The sequence below is a fragment of the Asparagus officinalis genome, chromosome 3, assembly GCF_001876935.1.
Source record: "Asparagus officinalis chromosome 3, Aspof.V1, whole genome shotgun sequence".
Lineage (NCBI taxonomy): Eukaryota > Viridiplantae > Streptophyta > Magnoliopsida > Asparagales > Asparagaceae > Asparagus > Asparagus officinalis.
Genome location: NC_033796.1, coordinates 33,106,321 through 33,124,396, shown reverse-complemented (window position 1 = coordinate 33,124,396; position 18,076 = coordinate 33,106,321). Strand labels below are relative to the sequence as shown.

At 32.4% G+C, this 18,076-nt stretch overlaps 1 protein-coding gene across 2 annotated transcripts in view; it reads left to right on the top strand.

Moving 5' to 3' along the window:
* LOC109833694 (partner of Y14 and mago-like) overlaps window positions 1–2,449 on the top strand; it is a 7,243-nt gene extending 4,794 nt beyond the window's left edge. For both annotated transcript variants that reach the window (XM_020401473.1, XM_020401472.1), the window contains exon 5: window positions 1,868–2,449. In XM_020401473.1, the coding sequence (XP_020257062.1) occupies window positions 1,868–2,005 (138 nt within the window). In that variant the 3' untranslated portion in view covers window positions 2,006–2,449. The remainder of the gene's footprint in view (window positions 1–1,867) is intronic.

Genomic DNA, 18,076 nt, shown 5'->3' with positions numbered 1-18,076 from the left:
TCCACCCATTTTCTTTTCACCGTCCAATCATATAAAAAAAATTCACTCCCTCCAACCTGCTCTTCTCCCTTCAACCTGCTCTTCCTCTCCCAAACCCAAATTGAGCATTCAATAGAAAGCCAACATTCTCCTCTTTGCCTCTCCCACTCCCTCTCCTTCCTTGCTCTACCCACTCCCTCTTAACCCTTCAATCATTAAAAACTCAATCTCCTTTTCTTTCTTTTTCAGATCCAACATCAAACATTCTACTTGAAGCGTTGGGAGAGTGATGGAAAAGGGGTTAGAGAAAGAGAGAAAGGAGGAGAAAGAGGGCAAAGAACAGAGAGAAACTAAAGAAATTAAGAAGAGACAAGCTTGGAGAAAAAGGGTAAGGAGGAAGTAATAGAAAGNGAGGTTGAGGATCGGGATGAGAAAAAAATAGAGCAGACGGTTTTTATTTTATTTTATTTATTTTATTTATTTATTTATTTATTTTTTGGGGCGGGGAGGAAGAAAGGAGTTTTTACATATTTTAGAACATTAAGGAATTATTCGAAAATGTGGGAGATTGAGGGGTCTATATGTAAAGAATACTCAATATTTCGCTTAAAAATTATTTTGGCACCAGAAATACTTATTTATCATCGTACTTGTTAATTTCTAGGCTAAACTGTTACCGACATCACTTTTTAGGCTAAACTGGTAAATTCTTAATTAGCGTCACTTTAAGGTTAAATTGGTATTTTAACCTTTTTTTGTTTTGGGGGTGGGGGGTTGGTTGATTATTCATTTGGGAAGTATATAAAGTATTAATTAATGAGAACTGCCATTAATTACTCCCCTGAACTTTGATCTCACTTACACGGGATTTTATAATAAGAAGAAATTTTCAAGTATTTTATTTTAATGGATTACAATGAAGGTGATAATAGTTATCTTGTATCATGTAATAGTAGAAAAGAGTTTTTGATCAAATACTCTAGGAAGTCAACTTTAAGGGGAAAGGAGGAGAGTAATCAACATTGGAGAGATACAAGAATCAAATGTTTTTTTGCTTAAATCTTTTCGATAACACTTGGGTTTTTCTTGCCATATTCTGTAGACTATAGACTGTGATTTGATTTCCTTCAAAATACACAGTTTCTATCTCTCACGTGAATTATGCACATGTAATTTAGCTAGAGTAGTGAGGAAATAAGCTAAAACTAACAAATCATGAAAAGTTCTCTTAAGAAGGTTTCAGTTTTCAATTTCACATGTCCAATATATTCCAAATTAGCCTCCCAAAAATGTGGGAGTTCCAACACAGAAATATCACACTGGAAGAATTGAAAGTTCTAGTAAGAGGGCCTAAATGTTTTATTTTCACTGTTCTCTAATTGGGAGTTTACTCTGTGCTTATTGGGAAGACTCTTTTGTTTGGAAGAAAAAGGTTTCCGGTTGCAAAATAAATTTTCAGCACAGATTTCTTTGTATAGATCCCTTGTTTGTTGGTGACTTCTTTGATGGATGGAGAAGAACTTATATGTAGAACTTTTAATTAAACCCGTTAGATCTTTGATCCCTCTCAATTATATTTGAAAACAATATCATGATTGCAAAATAAAAATTGATTGCTTCACCAAAATATTTAGGATAAAGCTTGACGGCTATTGTTGGTATGCGATGCATGTAGTTAAAACTGGATCATCATATGGTCTAGCACTTTCAAGTATTGTAAATATATACTAGATTTTGGAGTCAAGCATGGGTTTTAAATAGCCTATTGTTTTTAAATTTAGTTTGCATATAATTTGGTTTCCCCCTTCCCCATCTTCTTTTACACTATGCATTCTTCTACATTACACATCATGGGTCATAATTTAACCAAATCCAGATTGTGCTGCAGATTCGTCTTGCAGAGGCTCAGCTAAAAGTTGACCAAAATAATATGAAGCCAGAACAGGTAGAAAAGATAACTAAAGTTGAAGGATGGCTTGAGGAACTTAAAGCTTTGGAGGATAAAAAGGCTAGTATCGTTTCCTGATATTCTCAAAGGGAGTTTGGATTCCTTCTCACACATGCTCTTATCTATCAGAAGCCTAACAGTATGGTTTCCTGATATTCTCAAAGGGAGTTTGGATTCCTTCTCACACATGCTCTCATCTATCAGAAGCCTAATTTTATGATCATTGGAACGTTGTTACCTCATGGTTCTCGAGTGCAAACGATGTATTATAGAACAGGGATCAATGTGGGGGGTGGTAATGACATATGTATGATTTGGACTACTTTTGCACGGATAATCAAATTTCTCCTGCCAATCTCTTCCCTCCATCTTTAATTGTTTTGCACTTCTGTAGTTTCATTATTGCAGATATATCTTTTTCCCAGTTTTTTTTGCGGTTGATGTAATTTTGGCGGATATTGTTGCTAGAGTAGTGTTATATGCCCTTAAACATTCAATATATTTTTATTGAATATTAATTAAGTTTTATTGTTGCACATGTTGTTTGGATATCTTTTATATAATTGTTATATTATCCTTAGAACTTGTTTTGTTAGATCATGCACTGTGATGATTACTTGCTTGGAGATATGATCTAATTCTGAGGTTTTTAAAATTTTTGCTTAACCTATAACTAGTAAAGAATAGCTTTGTTATAACAGGTTATTATGCATGACAACGACATATGAGATGTGATGGTTGGTCTCAGCCATCGGGAATGAAGATTCCCCGGGTGTATGTCATAAACGCATATTTGATATGTGTAGCACAAGATCTTATTTGGATTCTCTAGGACGAGTCACCTAAGAGATAGAGAATTTGAATTGTTACATGGTTCATTAGACTTGATGATATTATCGTTTTCGATTTGATAATTTAGTGTACTTTAATATGATGGTTAAACTTGTTTTACAAGTGCTATACAACTTGAAATGTTGAGTTATTAGATTTCATTTAGGGAAATGATGGATATCTAGATAGAATCCAGTATACTCATTTTTATGAGTTAATTTATAATGCATATTCCATGAAGATATTAAATTCCAGTCGACGGGCGATTTTTTAAAAATTATTTTTCTAAATTTATTTTCTTGTAAAATAAAATGTTTTGATGTTTCAAAAAGATTTTTATTTATGTTCATGGGATTGTAATTTTAGGAATGAGCAAATAAGTGATTTGTCCTGCTCAATAAAGTTGCCTAAAATAAATTGATACTAGAAGGGACTGAATGTAAGATAATATTATTCACGAATATTTAATTCTATATTATAAAAAAGCTTTTATGAACAGTTGGTTGGATAGGAATTTGATTGTTAAATTAAAATTATTAATTTGATTAATAATTAGTTCTTGGGGCCCAATTGGTCTCACTAATGTCATTAGAAGAGATTTATATGCAATACAATTCTATTTCTATCCTAATTGTTATGAAAATAATATTCTATCTTTAAATGTTATGGATAGAGTTTTAAACAATTAAGAATTGTTTTAAAATTGAAATCTATAAGGCAAGTCCATTCCTATATATAGAACTCATATGTAGCATTATGTAGATATGAGAAAAGAAAGAAAAAGAAAAAGGAAATAGAATTTGAGAACCTATCTCTCAGTATTGCTCTTCTTCGGTGACGGGTAGATTTCAGTTGGAGGTTTTTTCTCTTGAAGAAGCTATTTTGTATTGATCTTGGGACAGATTATCGAAGAAATTCGGAAAATGTTTCAGGTATTTTTCTAGATTTAAATTAATTTTGATTAATCTACATGATGTGTAATTTCCGCTGCGTTGTATGTTATGTTTCCAACAAACAATTGTGAAATTAGTGAGTCCACAAGAGAATAAAAGAGTCAAAAAAATTTTTTTACGTAGGGGGTCTATCATCTATGTCCACAGGAGGATAAAAGTACAGGGTAGGAAGTGCAAAACTGTCATTTAACACTTGGCGTCTATGTGCACCTAATTATTGTTCTTCAACTTGGTGTTTCATGTTTTCAGTTGCATATTATTTTCAGGTACTCATCTCTTTCAATAGTCATTGCAAAGTTGGTCATTTCAGATAAAACCATTTATCGGCTAAATATTGACTCTTCATTCTTATGCAGGTGTTTGTCATTTTTATATGCTACCATCTGCGGGTTTAAATCACTGTGAACCTTTGGGATTAAAGTTTAATGTGTTATTTTGGCATAAAAGGTGTGTGGTTCTCTGTTTTCTTTTAAATATATTGCATACCAATGCTGCATATTCTAATTGTTTTTTATTTTATTTTTTTGGAAATTAATTTCCAGGATTTAGCATGAAATGCTACAATGTTTGCTTATAAATCCTGGATATATGGAAGAATCATTGAGAGCATTTTTCAGAGTCCTTCCGTGGAGAATTATGAAAACGATCGTGTGAAAATAAATAAATAAATATGTGATAAGCAAATTTTCGTGGCCTGAAGTTGCTGGAGTAAGTAGTTTGATCACTTTTACACTTAATCCTCATATGCGTAAGTTTTACATATAAATAATAACTGCTTATTAACTAGTTCTTTAAAAATCCCACATAAAGTTCAGCGAATAGCAAAGTGATTATTTTGATAGTGCAAACTTGGACCAGAAAACTGTAATATCCATATGGCAAATTTGGACCAGAATTGGTTGCATATTGAAGTGCAATCTCCACACATAAGCATAGCTGGCATAACGTTTATAAATTAAAGACAAACTAATCTTCTTCCTACAAAATGGGTACCATTTGGATATAAAAAATGACACTAAATAAATCAACTAGATGCTGGATTTCCTGTTGTGATACTTACGTGACCCTGTCCATCCGGGCCGGGCAAAACCGGAGCCCGGACCCAGATCTAGGTACCCCGGGCCGGGTCCTGGCCCGGGCCCGACCGGCACAGGTTCCGGGCCGGCCTGGTTTATTTTTGTTCTTTTTTTAATTCTATTTAAAATTTAAATTATACAAAAAAACAAAAAAATTAATAAAAAATAATAATTTGATTAATCACTTAAAATGACATAAATTACAAATAAAAAATTATAAAAATAAATCTTTATTAATAATTAATAAATCATTTATAAATTACAAGTATAGATTTATTTTAGAATTCATCGCATCACAATAGGTAAGTACATCCCAACTAGGTTGGCACATACTTACCTATATCACTATCATTTGTAACTATTTCCAAAATAATTCTTTACAAATTTTAAGCTAAGAGCCTAAGATATAAAAAATACAATTTAATGAATATTATTTATTCTTTATATCTATCTGCTAGTCTCAATTCTTCAAATTTATATTCAATTCCAGCCATCCGATCGATGCATTGCGTTCGCTTCTCGTACCTCCACCAATCTTGTAAGCACATCACCGCTTGTACAGTATACAGATCTAAACATGTCATGTTGTCGTCGATAAAACGTCCTGCTGTGCTGAAGGCGGATTCCAAAGCTACCGTCGAAACTTGTACTGTTAGTAAGTCACGAACCATGGTGGAAAGTATAGGATATGAAACCGATCCATATACTTTCCACCATTGCAAAATATCTAAAGTATTTCCTTGACATTTAACTAAAGAAGCAGATAAATATTCATCTATTTCAGAAACCTCTAATGATGACGATCCAAGTCCAGATCCACCAGTTAGCTCAGCTACCATTGCATACCTATCAAAACTTACACTTTTACCTCGGGATGAGCTCGAAGAAACCGAAGCTGTAGACTGTTGTGTAGCTACACCATGTCTAGCTACATACTCATCATATAAGGTTTGAAAATAATTTCTAATAGCTAAATGATGAGTAGTAGCAGTAAGGGTGGTTCCATCATTTAAGTCTATAATCTAATTACCATACAAGGGTTGTAACAAACTTCGAAGGCCAATATCGTTCAAGCATGGATCAATAAGAACCCCCAAACCAAAAATATGATGAATAGGCCTAAAGTACTTATTAAATTTGCTCTCCATTTGAAAAATCATAGATCCAAAAGTATCATCCATACGATATTTCCCAATTTTTTTTTTGAATATTTAAAATTTGTAAAGCAACTAAAGTAATGGTTGGATAATAACAGCCAGATAATAACATTGTAGCATCATAAAAACTTATAATATTTTATTTAAATTACATATAATTGTCCATTCATCTTCAGTTATTCCATAAGTGCTACCAGAACTAGAACTAGAAGCATAATAATTTATAAAATCAGCTATAATGTCTTTATATTCTATTGCTACACTTAACATTGCATAGGTGGAATTCCACTTATGGTCAACATCTTTTGGAATTATTCTGGGCTTTACATTTTTTCTTTTACAAAATTGTTTCTATCTTTTAAGTCTTTGTTCAGTAGCATTATGCATATAAGCAACTGTTCTAACCTTTTCTATCATGAGTTTAATTTCAGTAAATGCACTTTGAACAATTAAATTTAAAATATGACAGATATACCTAATATGAAAAAGATCACTATGACATGGCAATGACAAAGTTGATCTGATAAAATCAACAGCTACATTGTTATTACTTGCATTATCTAGTGAAAGAGAAAATATTCTTTCTGTAATTTCTAATTTCATAAGTTCTTCAATTATTAAATTTGCAACATTAATACCAGCATGTGACTCTTCTATTGTAATAAAAGAAACAACTCTTTTAAACATTTGCCAATTTTTATCAATTCAGTGTGCTGTGATACATAAATATCCAGTTTGTGCTCTAGATGTCCAAATATCAGAAGTTAAAGAAAATTTACAGTTTAAATTTTTAAAATAAGAAATTATTTTTCCTTGTTCCTCATGATAATATTTTAAAATATCACGTTGACAGGTTTAACGAGAATTTTTTTTAAATAAACATATCTTCAAATTCATCATATTCTACTAATTTAAAAGGAAGCTTTTTAAGAATGATAAACCTGATTACGCATTGTTAGACCCTAGAGGGGGGTGATTAGGGTCTTATGCTAATCTAATTCTAATTTAAAAGCTAATTAAAATTAATAGATCAATATGTTCTTGCAAGAGATAGATATGAACAATAAGAATATGCACAAATAAAATATAAGACAAGCAAAACACAAACACACGATATGTTTACGAGGTTCGGTCCCCACGACCTACGTCCCCGCTCCTCACCTCGAGGAGATATCCACTATCATAATCCGGTTTGGAAGCCGGAACTTCTACACACTCGGTTTACAAGTTCACCGAAAACTCTCACACTACACAATCACTTGACAATCACACTTTACACACTAAGTGTAGGAATCTAGCCCGTGTCCTCCTCCTCAAGTGCTCGATTACAACCTTTCCCTAGGTTCGTCAATCGACGCCACTCCTATTGGATTTGACCCCGTCTCTCTCTCCTCACACTTCTCTCGGTGTACAAGTGTATTACAAGTGATTCTTACAACTAAAGGTTAAATACAATGATTTGTTCTCAATTAACAAGTGAGAACACAATAAAGCTCACACTCACTAAATCACACCCCACAACCCATAATATATAATATGGAAATATCAAGCTCAATAAGTGTGTGTGATAATAGTGAATCAACTTCAATAAATAACTTAATGAATATAGCTAATCAAATGAAAGTGAGATAATAAGCTATATGGAAAGAGTTTAGAAAAACTTCTCAATGAACAAGAGGAGCTGAAGAAAATGATCCCAATGGAATATGAGAGCCTCTTCTTGTTGTAAAAAACTTTCTCTTGAAAACTGATTAACGAAACACCTCTTAAACAGCTCTTAAACGCGATTAATATCTTGTTAAACAACAAACTTGGATTTCTTGGTCCTTAGAGAGTAAGAGCAGCAATGGGGTATATATAACACCCCAATACAACAGCTAGAAATAAGTAAAAGATCAAAAAGTCTATTTGAAAAAACTAGCCGTTAGGCTCATACTGACAACTCGTCGGTCGACCGGTACGGTCGACCGATTAGTTGAAAAAACTAGCCGTTAGGCTCATACTGACAACTCGTCGGTCGACCGGTACGGTCGACCGATTAGTTTAAAAACCCAGAGAAACAAAGTTTTAAAGCTGGCGGTCGACCGACGTAAATTTTGGTCGACCGAATGGAAATTTCAGTCGACCGACGGAAATTCCGGTCGACCGGAAAAACTCTGGAAAATTTCTCAGAAACAGACTACCTGTCGGTTGACCGTACCGGTCGACCGAAAACTGATATATGTAAATTTCCAGGTTTTGGGGTTAGTTTGAAAATCCAGTACCGGTCGACCGAAAACTGATATATGTAAATTTCCAGGTTTTGGGGTTAGTTTGAAAATCCAGAAAAATATCAAATCAAGTCCAAAAATAATGAAACTTTGGGGAAAGTTTCTAAATGATAAAATAAACATGTTTAAAAAAGAATTTTTGAAAAATCAATTTTTGTTTGTGAAAACTACATGTTTTTGAGAAATGCTTAGAAGACCTGTTTTTTTATATGAAAATGAACTTTGATATAGGACTTGTAAATATACATATATCTTGTGCATATAATATATGTATATAGTGAAGTATGAAAGAGCTGTAAACATGAGATAAAGATATTTTAACAATGTTTAATGAAAAATCATCTATAAGATAGAAAACGTCAAAAATCGTGTTAAGTGTATATATATTGAGCTTAGATATAATCATACTATATATGTAAGTAAACTAAACATATACCTAGGTAAATCCACGCAAATGAACTTGAATCTTTAACGCTTGATTGACGTGTGTTGAAATACCTGAAGAGAGAACATAAACACAAAACACTAGAAAACTTATTAGTAATAAATTGTTTGTCAAATCATCATCAAAACTATAGGGTCAACAATCTCCCCCTTTTTGATGATGGCAAACAATTTATACATGAATATGAAATATACACTGATAACCCACATATAATCCAAAACAAGAATAAGTCATACATGACCATAAATATATAAAAGAATCAAAGCTGAATGTGGTATTTTCTCCCCCTTTGACAACATCAAAAAGGGAAAAAATGAAGGATAGGAGCAATGCTCCCCCTGCTTATAAGCATAGAGAATAAACATAAAGAATTGTATGTCAAAAAGCTCCCCCTGTCAAATAGACTAAGTGACATTTATTGAACATACATACAGGAGCTAAACCAACAACTTTTCATCAAACATATGCATAAATAATACAAGTAATTCAATTTCTATAAATAAAACATGATTATTGTCTTAACAATGCATTGATTCATAAAAGAAATAATCTAAACATAATAAGCCTCAAAATATCACATAAGCATTAAAAACATAGGTTCACATGATACCACATAAGCATTTGTTATCACATAAGCATTTGATATCAACCCATACATAAAAGTTCACATGAATCCACACTAATAAGAGTTATTATACTCAAACTAAAACAGAGTTATCAAGTTTTACAAACCAGAAGAGAACATCAAAAACACATGAAAACATCATATAAAAGGAACTCAAATCAGTCGTCACCAGCACCATCACCACCATCACCACCACCATCATCATCACCATCATCATCACCACCAGAATCAGAAGAGCCTGATCCATCAGCAGAATCCTCACCAGAATCAGACTCAGAATTAGAAGGGATCCCGAGAGACTGACGCTGATATGAAAGAATAGTCCTAACATCCTTCTGAATAGATGAGACTTGCTTCTGAATACCTGAGTACTGAGTCTCAAGGCGATCCAGACGGTCACAAATATCAGAAGTGGAAGAGGTGGAGGCTCTAGAACGGGAGTGAGAAGATGATGAAGGAGTGGAGTCAAGGGCCATCTGCATTCTAGAAAGAGAGACCTTATCAAAGAAATCTCTCGTAGATTCAATCTTGGGTTCATTTGTAAGATCAACATTGAAGTGTTTGAAGATGAGGGTGAGAAAGGAGCCAAAAGGTAGAAACTTTGTATGCTTTGATGCCATATTATTGACAAAGACAGTTGCCCAATCTACTTTGATTTTGGCAAAAATGGCGTAAACATCATTAATTTTATCAGAAGCGAAATGATCAAAGCTACCGGTTTTGGGAATTAAGTTCTGAGCAACAATTCTGGCAATAAGTCTTGCATTAGGATTAAGAGAATTGTTGTTCATTGGGTAAGAGCAACTAGGCTTAAACATGAGTGGGTTAACATCTGGATTACCAACATCAACAGACATGAGATTAACGTCACTTGTTGGGATATTAAGAATCCCCGCAAGTTCGTTGGCAGAAAAGGTAATTTCAACATTTTTCACTGATGATGTAATGGTTAAACTACCATCAGCAGAAGATGTTGTGGACAGGTTCGCATAAAACAGATAAACAAGAAATGGATAATAAGGAACTTTATGTCCCTCATCTAGCAACCTGTCTAACCCAACATTGTGAAGGATAGTCTCAGTGTTATACATGAATAACTCAGAATATTTGATATATCTAGTAGGAATGATTTTCAATTTGCACAGTTCCCTGTATTTCCTAACAAGAGATTTAAAGAGTAGATAATCCTCATAATGTGAGGCTTTTATAGATGAGGAACTAGACTCTGGTTTTGATCTCTTTTTAGGGGGTTTGGAAGGCATGATTATGAGAAGATAACAGAAATTATCAACTTCCTGTAAGCAACAAGGAATTTAGAGCAAATTAAAGAAAAATCGCCCTAAAATAGAAACCCTAGATAAAAAAATAAACATTTAATCAGGGAAAGAAGATCAAGAGTTGAGAGGTTGGTTACCTAGCAAAAACCAGATGAAATGGATGGGAAGAACTGATTTAAGATCGGCGGATGCTAGAGGCGGGCGACCGTGGAGAAACCGAACGAATTTTGGGGAAAATTTCGAAATGAGGAGAACATGAAGAGTCAGGTTAAAGGAGAGGATGATGGAACGGCTGAGATTTATCCCAAAAGAAATCAATGGTGATGGGTAGTTCGGGTCCAAAAACGAAATTCGAAAACAAAACCAAAAACCCGATAAAAAAACACAAAGTTGCTGCAGTATTTTATTTCGGTCGACCGACTCGGTCGACCGAATCGATTACAGAAAGATCGTCGGTCGACCGGGTCGGTCGACCGAAAGAAGGTAAGAGGGCAGATAAACAAAAAATGGTTTTTGAGATATTTTTCACTATAAACCCTTTTGGAAATATGTTTTACAATCTACTAAAGGTTTTATAGGATATATATATAAGTAATTTTGTCTATTAAAAACATATAAACAATTTATTTTGACATAAGGAATATAATTTGTCATTCAAAGCCAAAAAAAAATCAATTATTCAAAATAGAACAAACCAAACCAAACAAAAATACTATATAAGTCTTTTTGGTACCCAAATCATTTTGGTACCACTATAACTTGGGACATGACCCCTAGCAATTAAATCCAATGCCCTAGGGTTATGAACCCGTTTGGGCGTATTTTGTGCACCAACACGATCAAAGCAAAAATTGTAAACGTGACCCATACGATTACAATTTGTGCAATATAGAGGTTTGAATGATTTGCGCTGATCAAAATGGAATGCACGTGGTTTATTTGCAAAAATAGATTTTTCTTTGTAATTATTTTGCAAACGAGAATTTCTCTTTAAATCGAAACAAAACATGGCCAAATGACCAAAACGACCACAATAGTCACATTTATATACATGAGCATGTTTATGATTTACACTATGTGTGTGTACATGTGTATGTGATGATGAAGCTTGATGGGATGCACAATCATGAATAGGCTTATCAATTTTTGGTGCATTATGACAAAATTGAGCTAAATGGCCCTTAAGACCGCAAATAGAGCATTTTTGAATTTTGTCATATATATGTGCATAGTGAATAAGTTTCTTAGAAGATTTAATATTAAACTTTGCACATAAGTCCATAAATTTTTTATTATTAGCAATACAAGTGTTTAGTGTTGAATCTAAGGTAGATATTCTTTTTCTCATTTGATTCAACTCATCATTTTGCATACAAGCATTGCTACTAGAAGTAGGATAAACAAGATTACTCATCATAGATTTCAACTTATCTACTTCTAACATAGCATCACGTTTTTCATGAAGCAAACTAGCATTTTCAATTTTCAAATTTTCATTGCATTCTTTAAGAATTTTATTTTCATTTGCAATAAAATTAAACTTAGTAGCTAGAGTTTCATGAATGGATTTCATATTAACATACTTACTCTTTACATCAATATAGCAATTGTGTAATTTTTCAAACTCAAGAGCAAGTTCATCAAAAGTAATTATATCATCGTTGTTGCATACCTCACTAGGGTTATCACCTAGTGGTATTGTACATGGGGATGAGGCTTCCTTAGAACTCAAAGCGGGATTTTCCAACGCTTGTTGAATAGCCTCCAATTTTCCTTCATGTGCTTCAATAAGTTAAAGCGGGATTTTCCAACTCTTGTTGAATAGCCTCCAATTTCCCTTCATGTGCTTCAATAAATTTCCATAAAGCGTGAGCACTATCAAAATTAGCAAATTTGTTAGAAAACGATGAGTGAAAAGCGTTAATCAAATATTCTAACAAAAGCTTATTCATGTTAAACAATCTTTTGTCATTGTCACACCATTTTGATTTTTCCAAAATAGGAACAACATAGGCATTCTCAATAATTTCCCATAAATCAAATTGATTAGATTGAACAAAAAGTTTGAATCTAATACGCCATTGAGCATAGGGAAAATTATCCAAACGAGGAGCAATATTAATAGCATATCCTAAGCATTGGCGTACTTATTTTTATGTTCATATCTTATATCGCCTTTGTATATTGCTTGTTGATCATATTGCCCGCTATCTAGTTTAGTTTGTTTTACCCTTGTGTTAGTTGTTAGACCCTAGAGGGGGGGTGATTAGGGTCTTATGCTAATCTAATCCGATTTAAATGCCAATTAAAACTAATTCACAAGTTATCCTAGCAAGTATGAAATACAACAAGAATATAAGCTAGGATAAGCAATATGAATAATGAAATATATCCTATATGATGAACTATATATGCAAGGATATATAAACAATAAGATATATCCTAACAAAGAGATATAGACAATGTATGAGCAAGGATATATGAACTAACACAAGGGTAAAATAAACAATCTACACAAGTGATAGGGTAATATGATGAGCAATACACAAAGGCGATATAAGATATGAAAACGAGAATAAGAACGCCAATGCAATCACAAACAAAACGATATGTTTACGAGGTTCGGTCCCCACGACCTACGTCTCCGCTCCTCACCTCGAGGAGATATCCACTATCACAATCCGGTTTGGAAGCCGGAACTTCTACACACTCGGTTTACAAGTTCACCGAAAACTCTCACACTACACAATCACTCAACAATCACACTTTACACTAAGTGTAGGAACCTAGCCCGTGTCCTCCTCCTCAAGTGCTCGATTACAACCTCTCCCTAGGTTCGTCAATCGACGCCACTCCTATTGGATTTGACCCCGTCTCTCTCTCCTCACACTTCTCTCGGTGTACAAGTGTGTTACAAGTGAATCTCACAAATAAAGGTTCAATACATGAGTTTGTTCTCAAATAACAAATGAGAACTCAGTGAAGCTCACACTCACTAAATCCCACACTACAACCCACAATATATAATATGAGAATATCAAGCTCAAAAACCCAGAGAAACGAAGAATTAAAGCTGTCGGTCGACCGACGGAAAAAGCGGTCGACCGAATTGGAAATTTCGGTCGTCCGATATAAATTCCGGTCGACCGGAGGGCTCTCTGGAAGTTTACTCAGAAACGGAACAACAGTCAGTCGACCGTACCGGTCGACCGAATTCTTTTTTTTTATGAAAATGAACTTTGATATAGGACTTGTAAATATACATATATCTTGTGCATATAATATATGTATATAGTGAAGTATGAAAGAGCTGTAAACATGAGATAAAGATATTTTAACAATGTTTAAAATGAACTTTGATATAGGACTTGTAAATATACATATATCTTGTGCATATAATATATGTATATAGTGAACTATGAAAGAGCTGTAAACATGAGATAAAGATATTTTAACAATGTTTAATAAAAAATCATCTATAAGATAGAAAACGTCAAAAATCGTGTTAAGTGTATATATATTGAGCTTAGATATAATCATACTATATATGTAAGTAAACTAAACATATACCTAGGTAAATCCACGCAAATGAACTTGAATCTTTAACGCTTGATTGACGTGTGTTGAAATACCTGAAGAGAGAACATAAACACAAAACACTAGAAAACTTATTAGTAATAAATTGTTTGTCAAATCATCATCAAAACTATAGGGTCAACACGCATTTCCTGGCTCTAGCAGCGTCATAGTTCCAACTACCGAGACTACCAAAAGAGGAGGATTGAGAAATCATATATTGTCGGATATCACCTTGAGGAGTCTGGTCTTTGTTATGGTTATCTAAATAGCATTTGAGGTGGTTGGTGCCGCTCTTATGATGAGCTTGAAAAATCTTACCGCACAACGCACACTTAGCCTTCTGGGTGAGGATCCTACCATGTTCATCCTTGGTGACGTCGATCTTCTCGTAAAAATTCCACACATCAGATCTTGGCCTTTTAGGAGCTCTTGGTGCAGATTCGTCGCCACCGGATTCGGGATTAACATCGGTAGGAGTAGACCCAGTAGGATGACTCATTTCAAGATCGGGAGATATGTTTTGCTCTTCATAATCAGATCCGGAAGCCATTTGTTGAAAGGATTAGAAAGTATAAGAGAGTATAAGAGTATAAGAGAGTAAGAGAGTATAAGAGAGAAGTAGATGAGTTTTGGTGTGAAGAAAACAAATGAAACCCCCCCCTCTATTTATAGAGTCAGCCCCTAAACAAATGACCAAAATAACCTCACAAAATAACCATTTTTGACCGTTTTTGGGGACAAAACGGTCAAAAGATGAGTTTTGGCCGTTATGACCGGACCGACCATTTTTTGCCACAACGGTCACTCTCGTGACCGTTGTGGCCGGCGCGGTTTGGCCACAACGGTCACTCTTGCTGATCGTTTGGCCGGGCTGGCTCGGCCCGGCCGGCTATTTTGGCAACGGTCACTCTATGGTGACCGTTGCACACGGGCCGGCTCCGGCCGGGCTGCTCGATCCGGATTTTTTCCTGTGCCGGCTTGTTCGGGCCGGGCCGAGCTCCGGCCGGGCGCCGCTGAGGTAGCCCGGGCCCGGGCCCGGAACCCGATTAGGCCCAGATTTCCGGGCCGACGGGCTTTTTGGACAAGCCAATTACCTCTGTGAGAATTTGGCATGAGTTTTTTTTTGTGTAAATTGGATGCAGGAATATCTCCCAGCAAGTTGTAAAATAAATTATAATAATAAAATCAAAGTCAAATCAAAGATGACTACAAAATCAAGGTCTATTTTGAGGTTATCATTATATTTTATTTATTTATAATTTATTGCCACTGCTGTCATACGGGTCCAGGCTCCGCCACCCAGGGTTGGTTGGGGCTATTTTCGTCAGAGCAGGTTTAGTTTATAGAGCACACAATGAAGATATCACAGGGATCCGATCATTTATTGATGTTAAGTACCATCTTTCCTTTTTTTTTCCCAAACTAGTTTTTACACACGTGCAATGCACGTGATTTAATACCATGATTAAGTATTTTTGACAGTTTGTGTTCATTTTTTTCTTTAAACTCTTACATCCCGATTATTTTTTTATGTTTGTTTAAATGGGATACACCCAATTTAAATTTTCATGTTGATATTTGAATTGACAAAAAACAAATATAATTTAAAAATAATTTGAATTTTCATATTATTTTTGACCGATATGATACTAAGATTTATTTGAGAAAGTATAGCATTGCAAAGTGAAAAATATTAAAATAGTGTTATACAAGGAAGGTGAATATTTAAAACCAATATGACAAAATGATTGATTTAAAGTATGTTAAAACGATGCAAAAGAAAATATGAAATTTATTCCTAATCATTGATAGACTTCATAAAAAAATATAAATTAAAGATTAATGCTAACTCTAGTATACTTTTATATGATAAAAACATCCACATAAGAATATAAAAGTACTAAAAAAATTCATGAAACTCCCTTCTAAAGATTCCTAATTTCACTCAAAATAATTAAACTATTCTATAAAATATTCATAAAATATTGTTTTTATTTCTTCTATTTTATTTTTTATTGAGTTAAGATCAATCCTTCTTCAGGTTTATCATTTATCATTTCTCGGACAATTCTAGAGTATTGTCTTCATCATCTACATCAATTGTGACATCAGGCTAATTTTGTATTTTTTATGCTATTATCTTTCCTAGGCTCGTTAATTTTTTAGTATCTCATTTAACTTTACAAAGAAGTCAAATGTACTTATGATGTTCAACACAAACTGCTCAAAATATAGACTTTGATTTTTTTTCTATTTCAATGAGAATAAATATTAATTTCATATATATAAAATTCTTTGTGTTCCTAATTTATTACTTAAATAAATTAGAAGCTATCTCTTTATTTTCCTCTAAAATGAATTCTTCTGATGTGCATCCAATAAGAATTTCTGTTATTTCAATAATATTACCTTTGCTCTATCCCTGTCATTTTCCATAAAGATCTAAACTAAATACCTGCATTATTCATTACCAATTTCTCTTAGATTATAATATTAATATTTAATTTGAAGAACACAGTATGGAATTTATGAATACTTACTAATTTTTCTTATGTCTTCCATGGAGATTTTTTCTTTGATTAGGATAAAGTTATTAAATTATTTTTTAATAATCACACCCTCAAAGTTCAAAACCACAAAAATGGGCTAAAATTTTAAAACTTGGCAAAGAAAAGTGTAATTGTTTGGTATTTTTCATATATATATATATATATATATATATATATATATATATATATATATATATATATATATATATATATATATATATATATATATATATATATATATATATATATATATATATATATATATATATATATATATATATATATATATATATATATATATATATATATATATATATATATATATATATATATATATATATATATATATATATATATATATATATATATATATATATATATATATATATATATATATATATATATATATATATATATATATATATATATATATATATATATATATATATATATATGAAAAATACCAAACAATTACACTTTTCTTTGCCAAGTTTTAAAATTTTAGCCCATTTTTGTGGTTTTGAACTTTGAGGGTGTGATTTATAATTTTTAAAATTTTGAAAGAGTTTTTTAAAAAAATTACTTTTAAGTTTGGTAGTTGTAAATTCTATGTTTCATGTGTTGGTGGTAATTTTTTAAATGTTAGTATATTTCTTGTAACTCTAAAATTTTGAGGGTGTCTTTTGTAATTATTAAAACTATAGATTAATTTTGAAAAATATTAAATTTTAGCGGTCTACCAATCGACGAATTTGATGTGTGCTAGTTAATTTTTTTGAAAATTTAGAGTTTTTTTTACGATTTTTAAATTTTGAAGGAGTTTTTTAAAAATTTTGAGGTTAATTTTGGCAAATTTTAATTTTTTAGGTGTCTAAGGGTAATATCTTGAATTCATCTTATTTTATTTACAAATTATAGAATTTTAGGGTGGCTTTTTATAATTTGAACTTTTGAAGGTGTTTCTATAATTTTTGAGATATTAAGGGTGTTAATAAAAAAAATTAAATTTAAATGTTAAAATTTTTAGGTGTATCATGGTAATCTCTTGAATTCATCTGTGTTGTTTGTAAGTTTTAAAATTTTAGAATTTTAATGTGCTTGTCTGTAATTTAAACTTTTGAGGGTGTTTCTATAATTTTTAAGACATTGAGTTGTTAACTGTAAATTTTAATTTTTTACAAACTGATGTTAATTTTTTAATTTCATATTTTTTATTTTAAGTTTTGAGACATTTGGATGAGTTTTATAATTTTGAACTTTTCAGGGTCTTTTCTGCAATTTTAAAACTTTTTATGATTTTTTTGCAATACTTCATGTATTATAATATGTTATCTACTTGTAATTTCTTTATCTTAACAAACTAATATCATTTTTATATTTTATATAT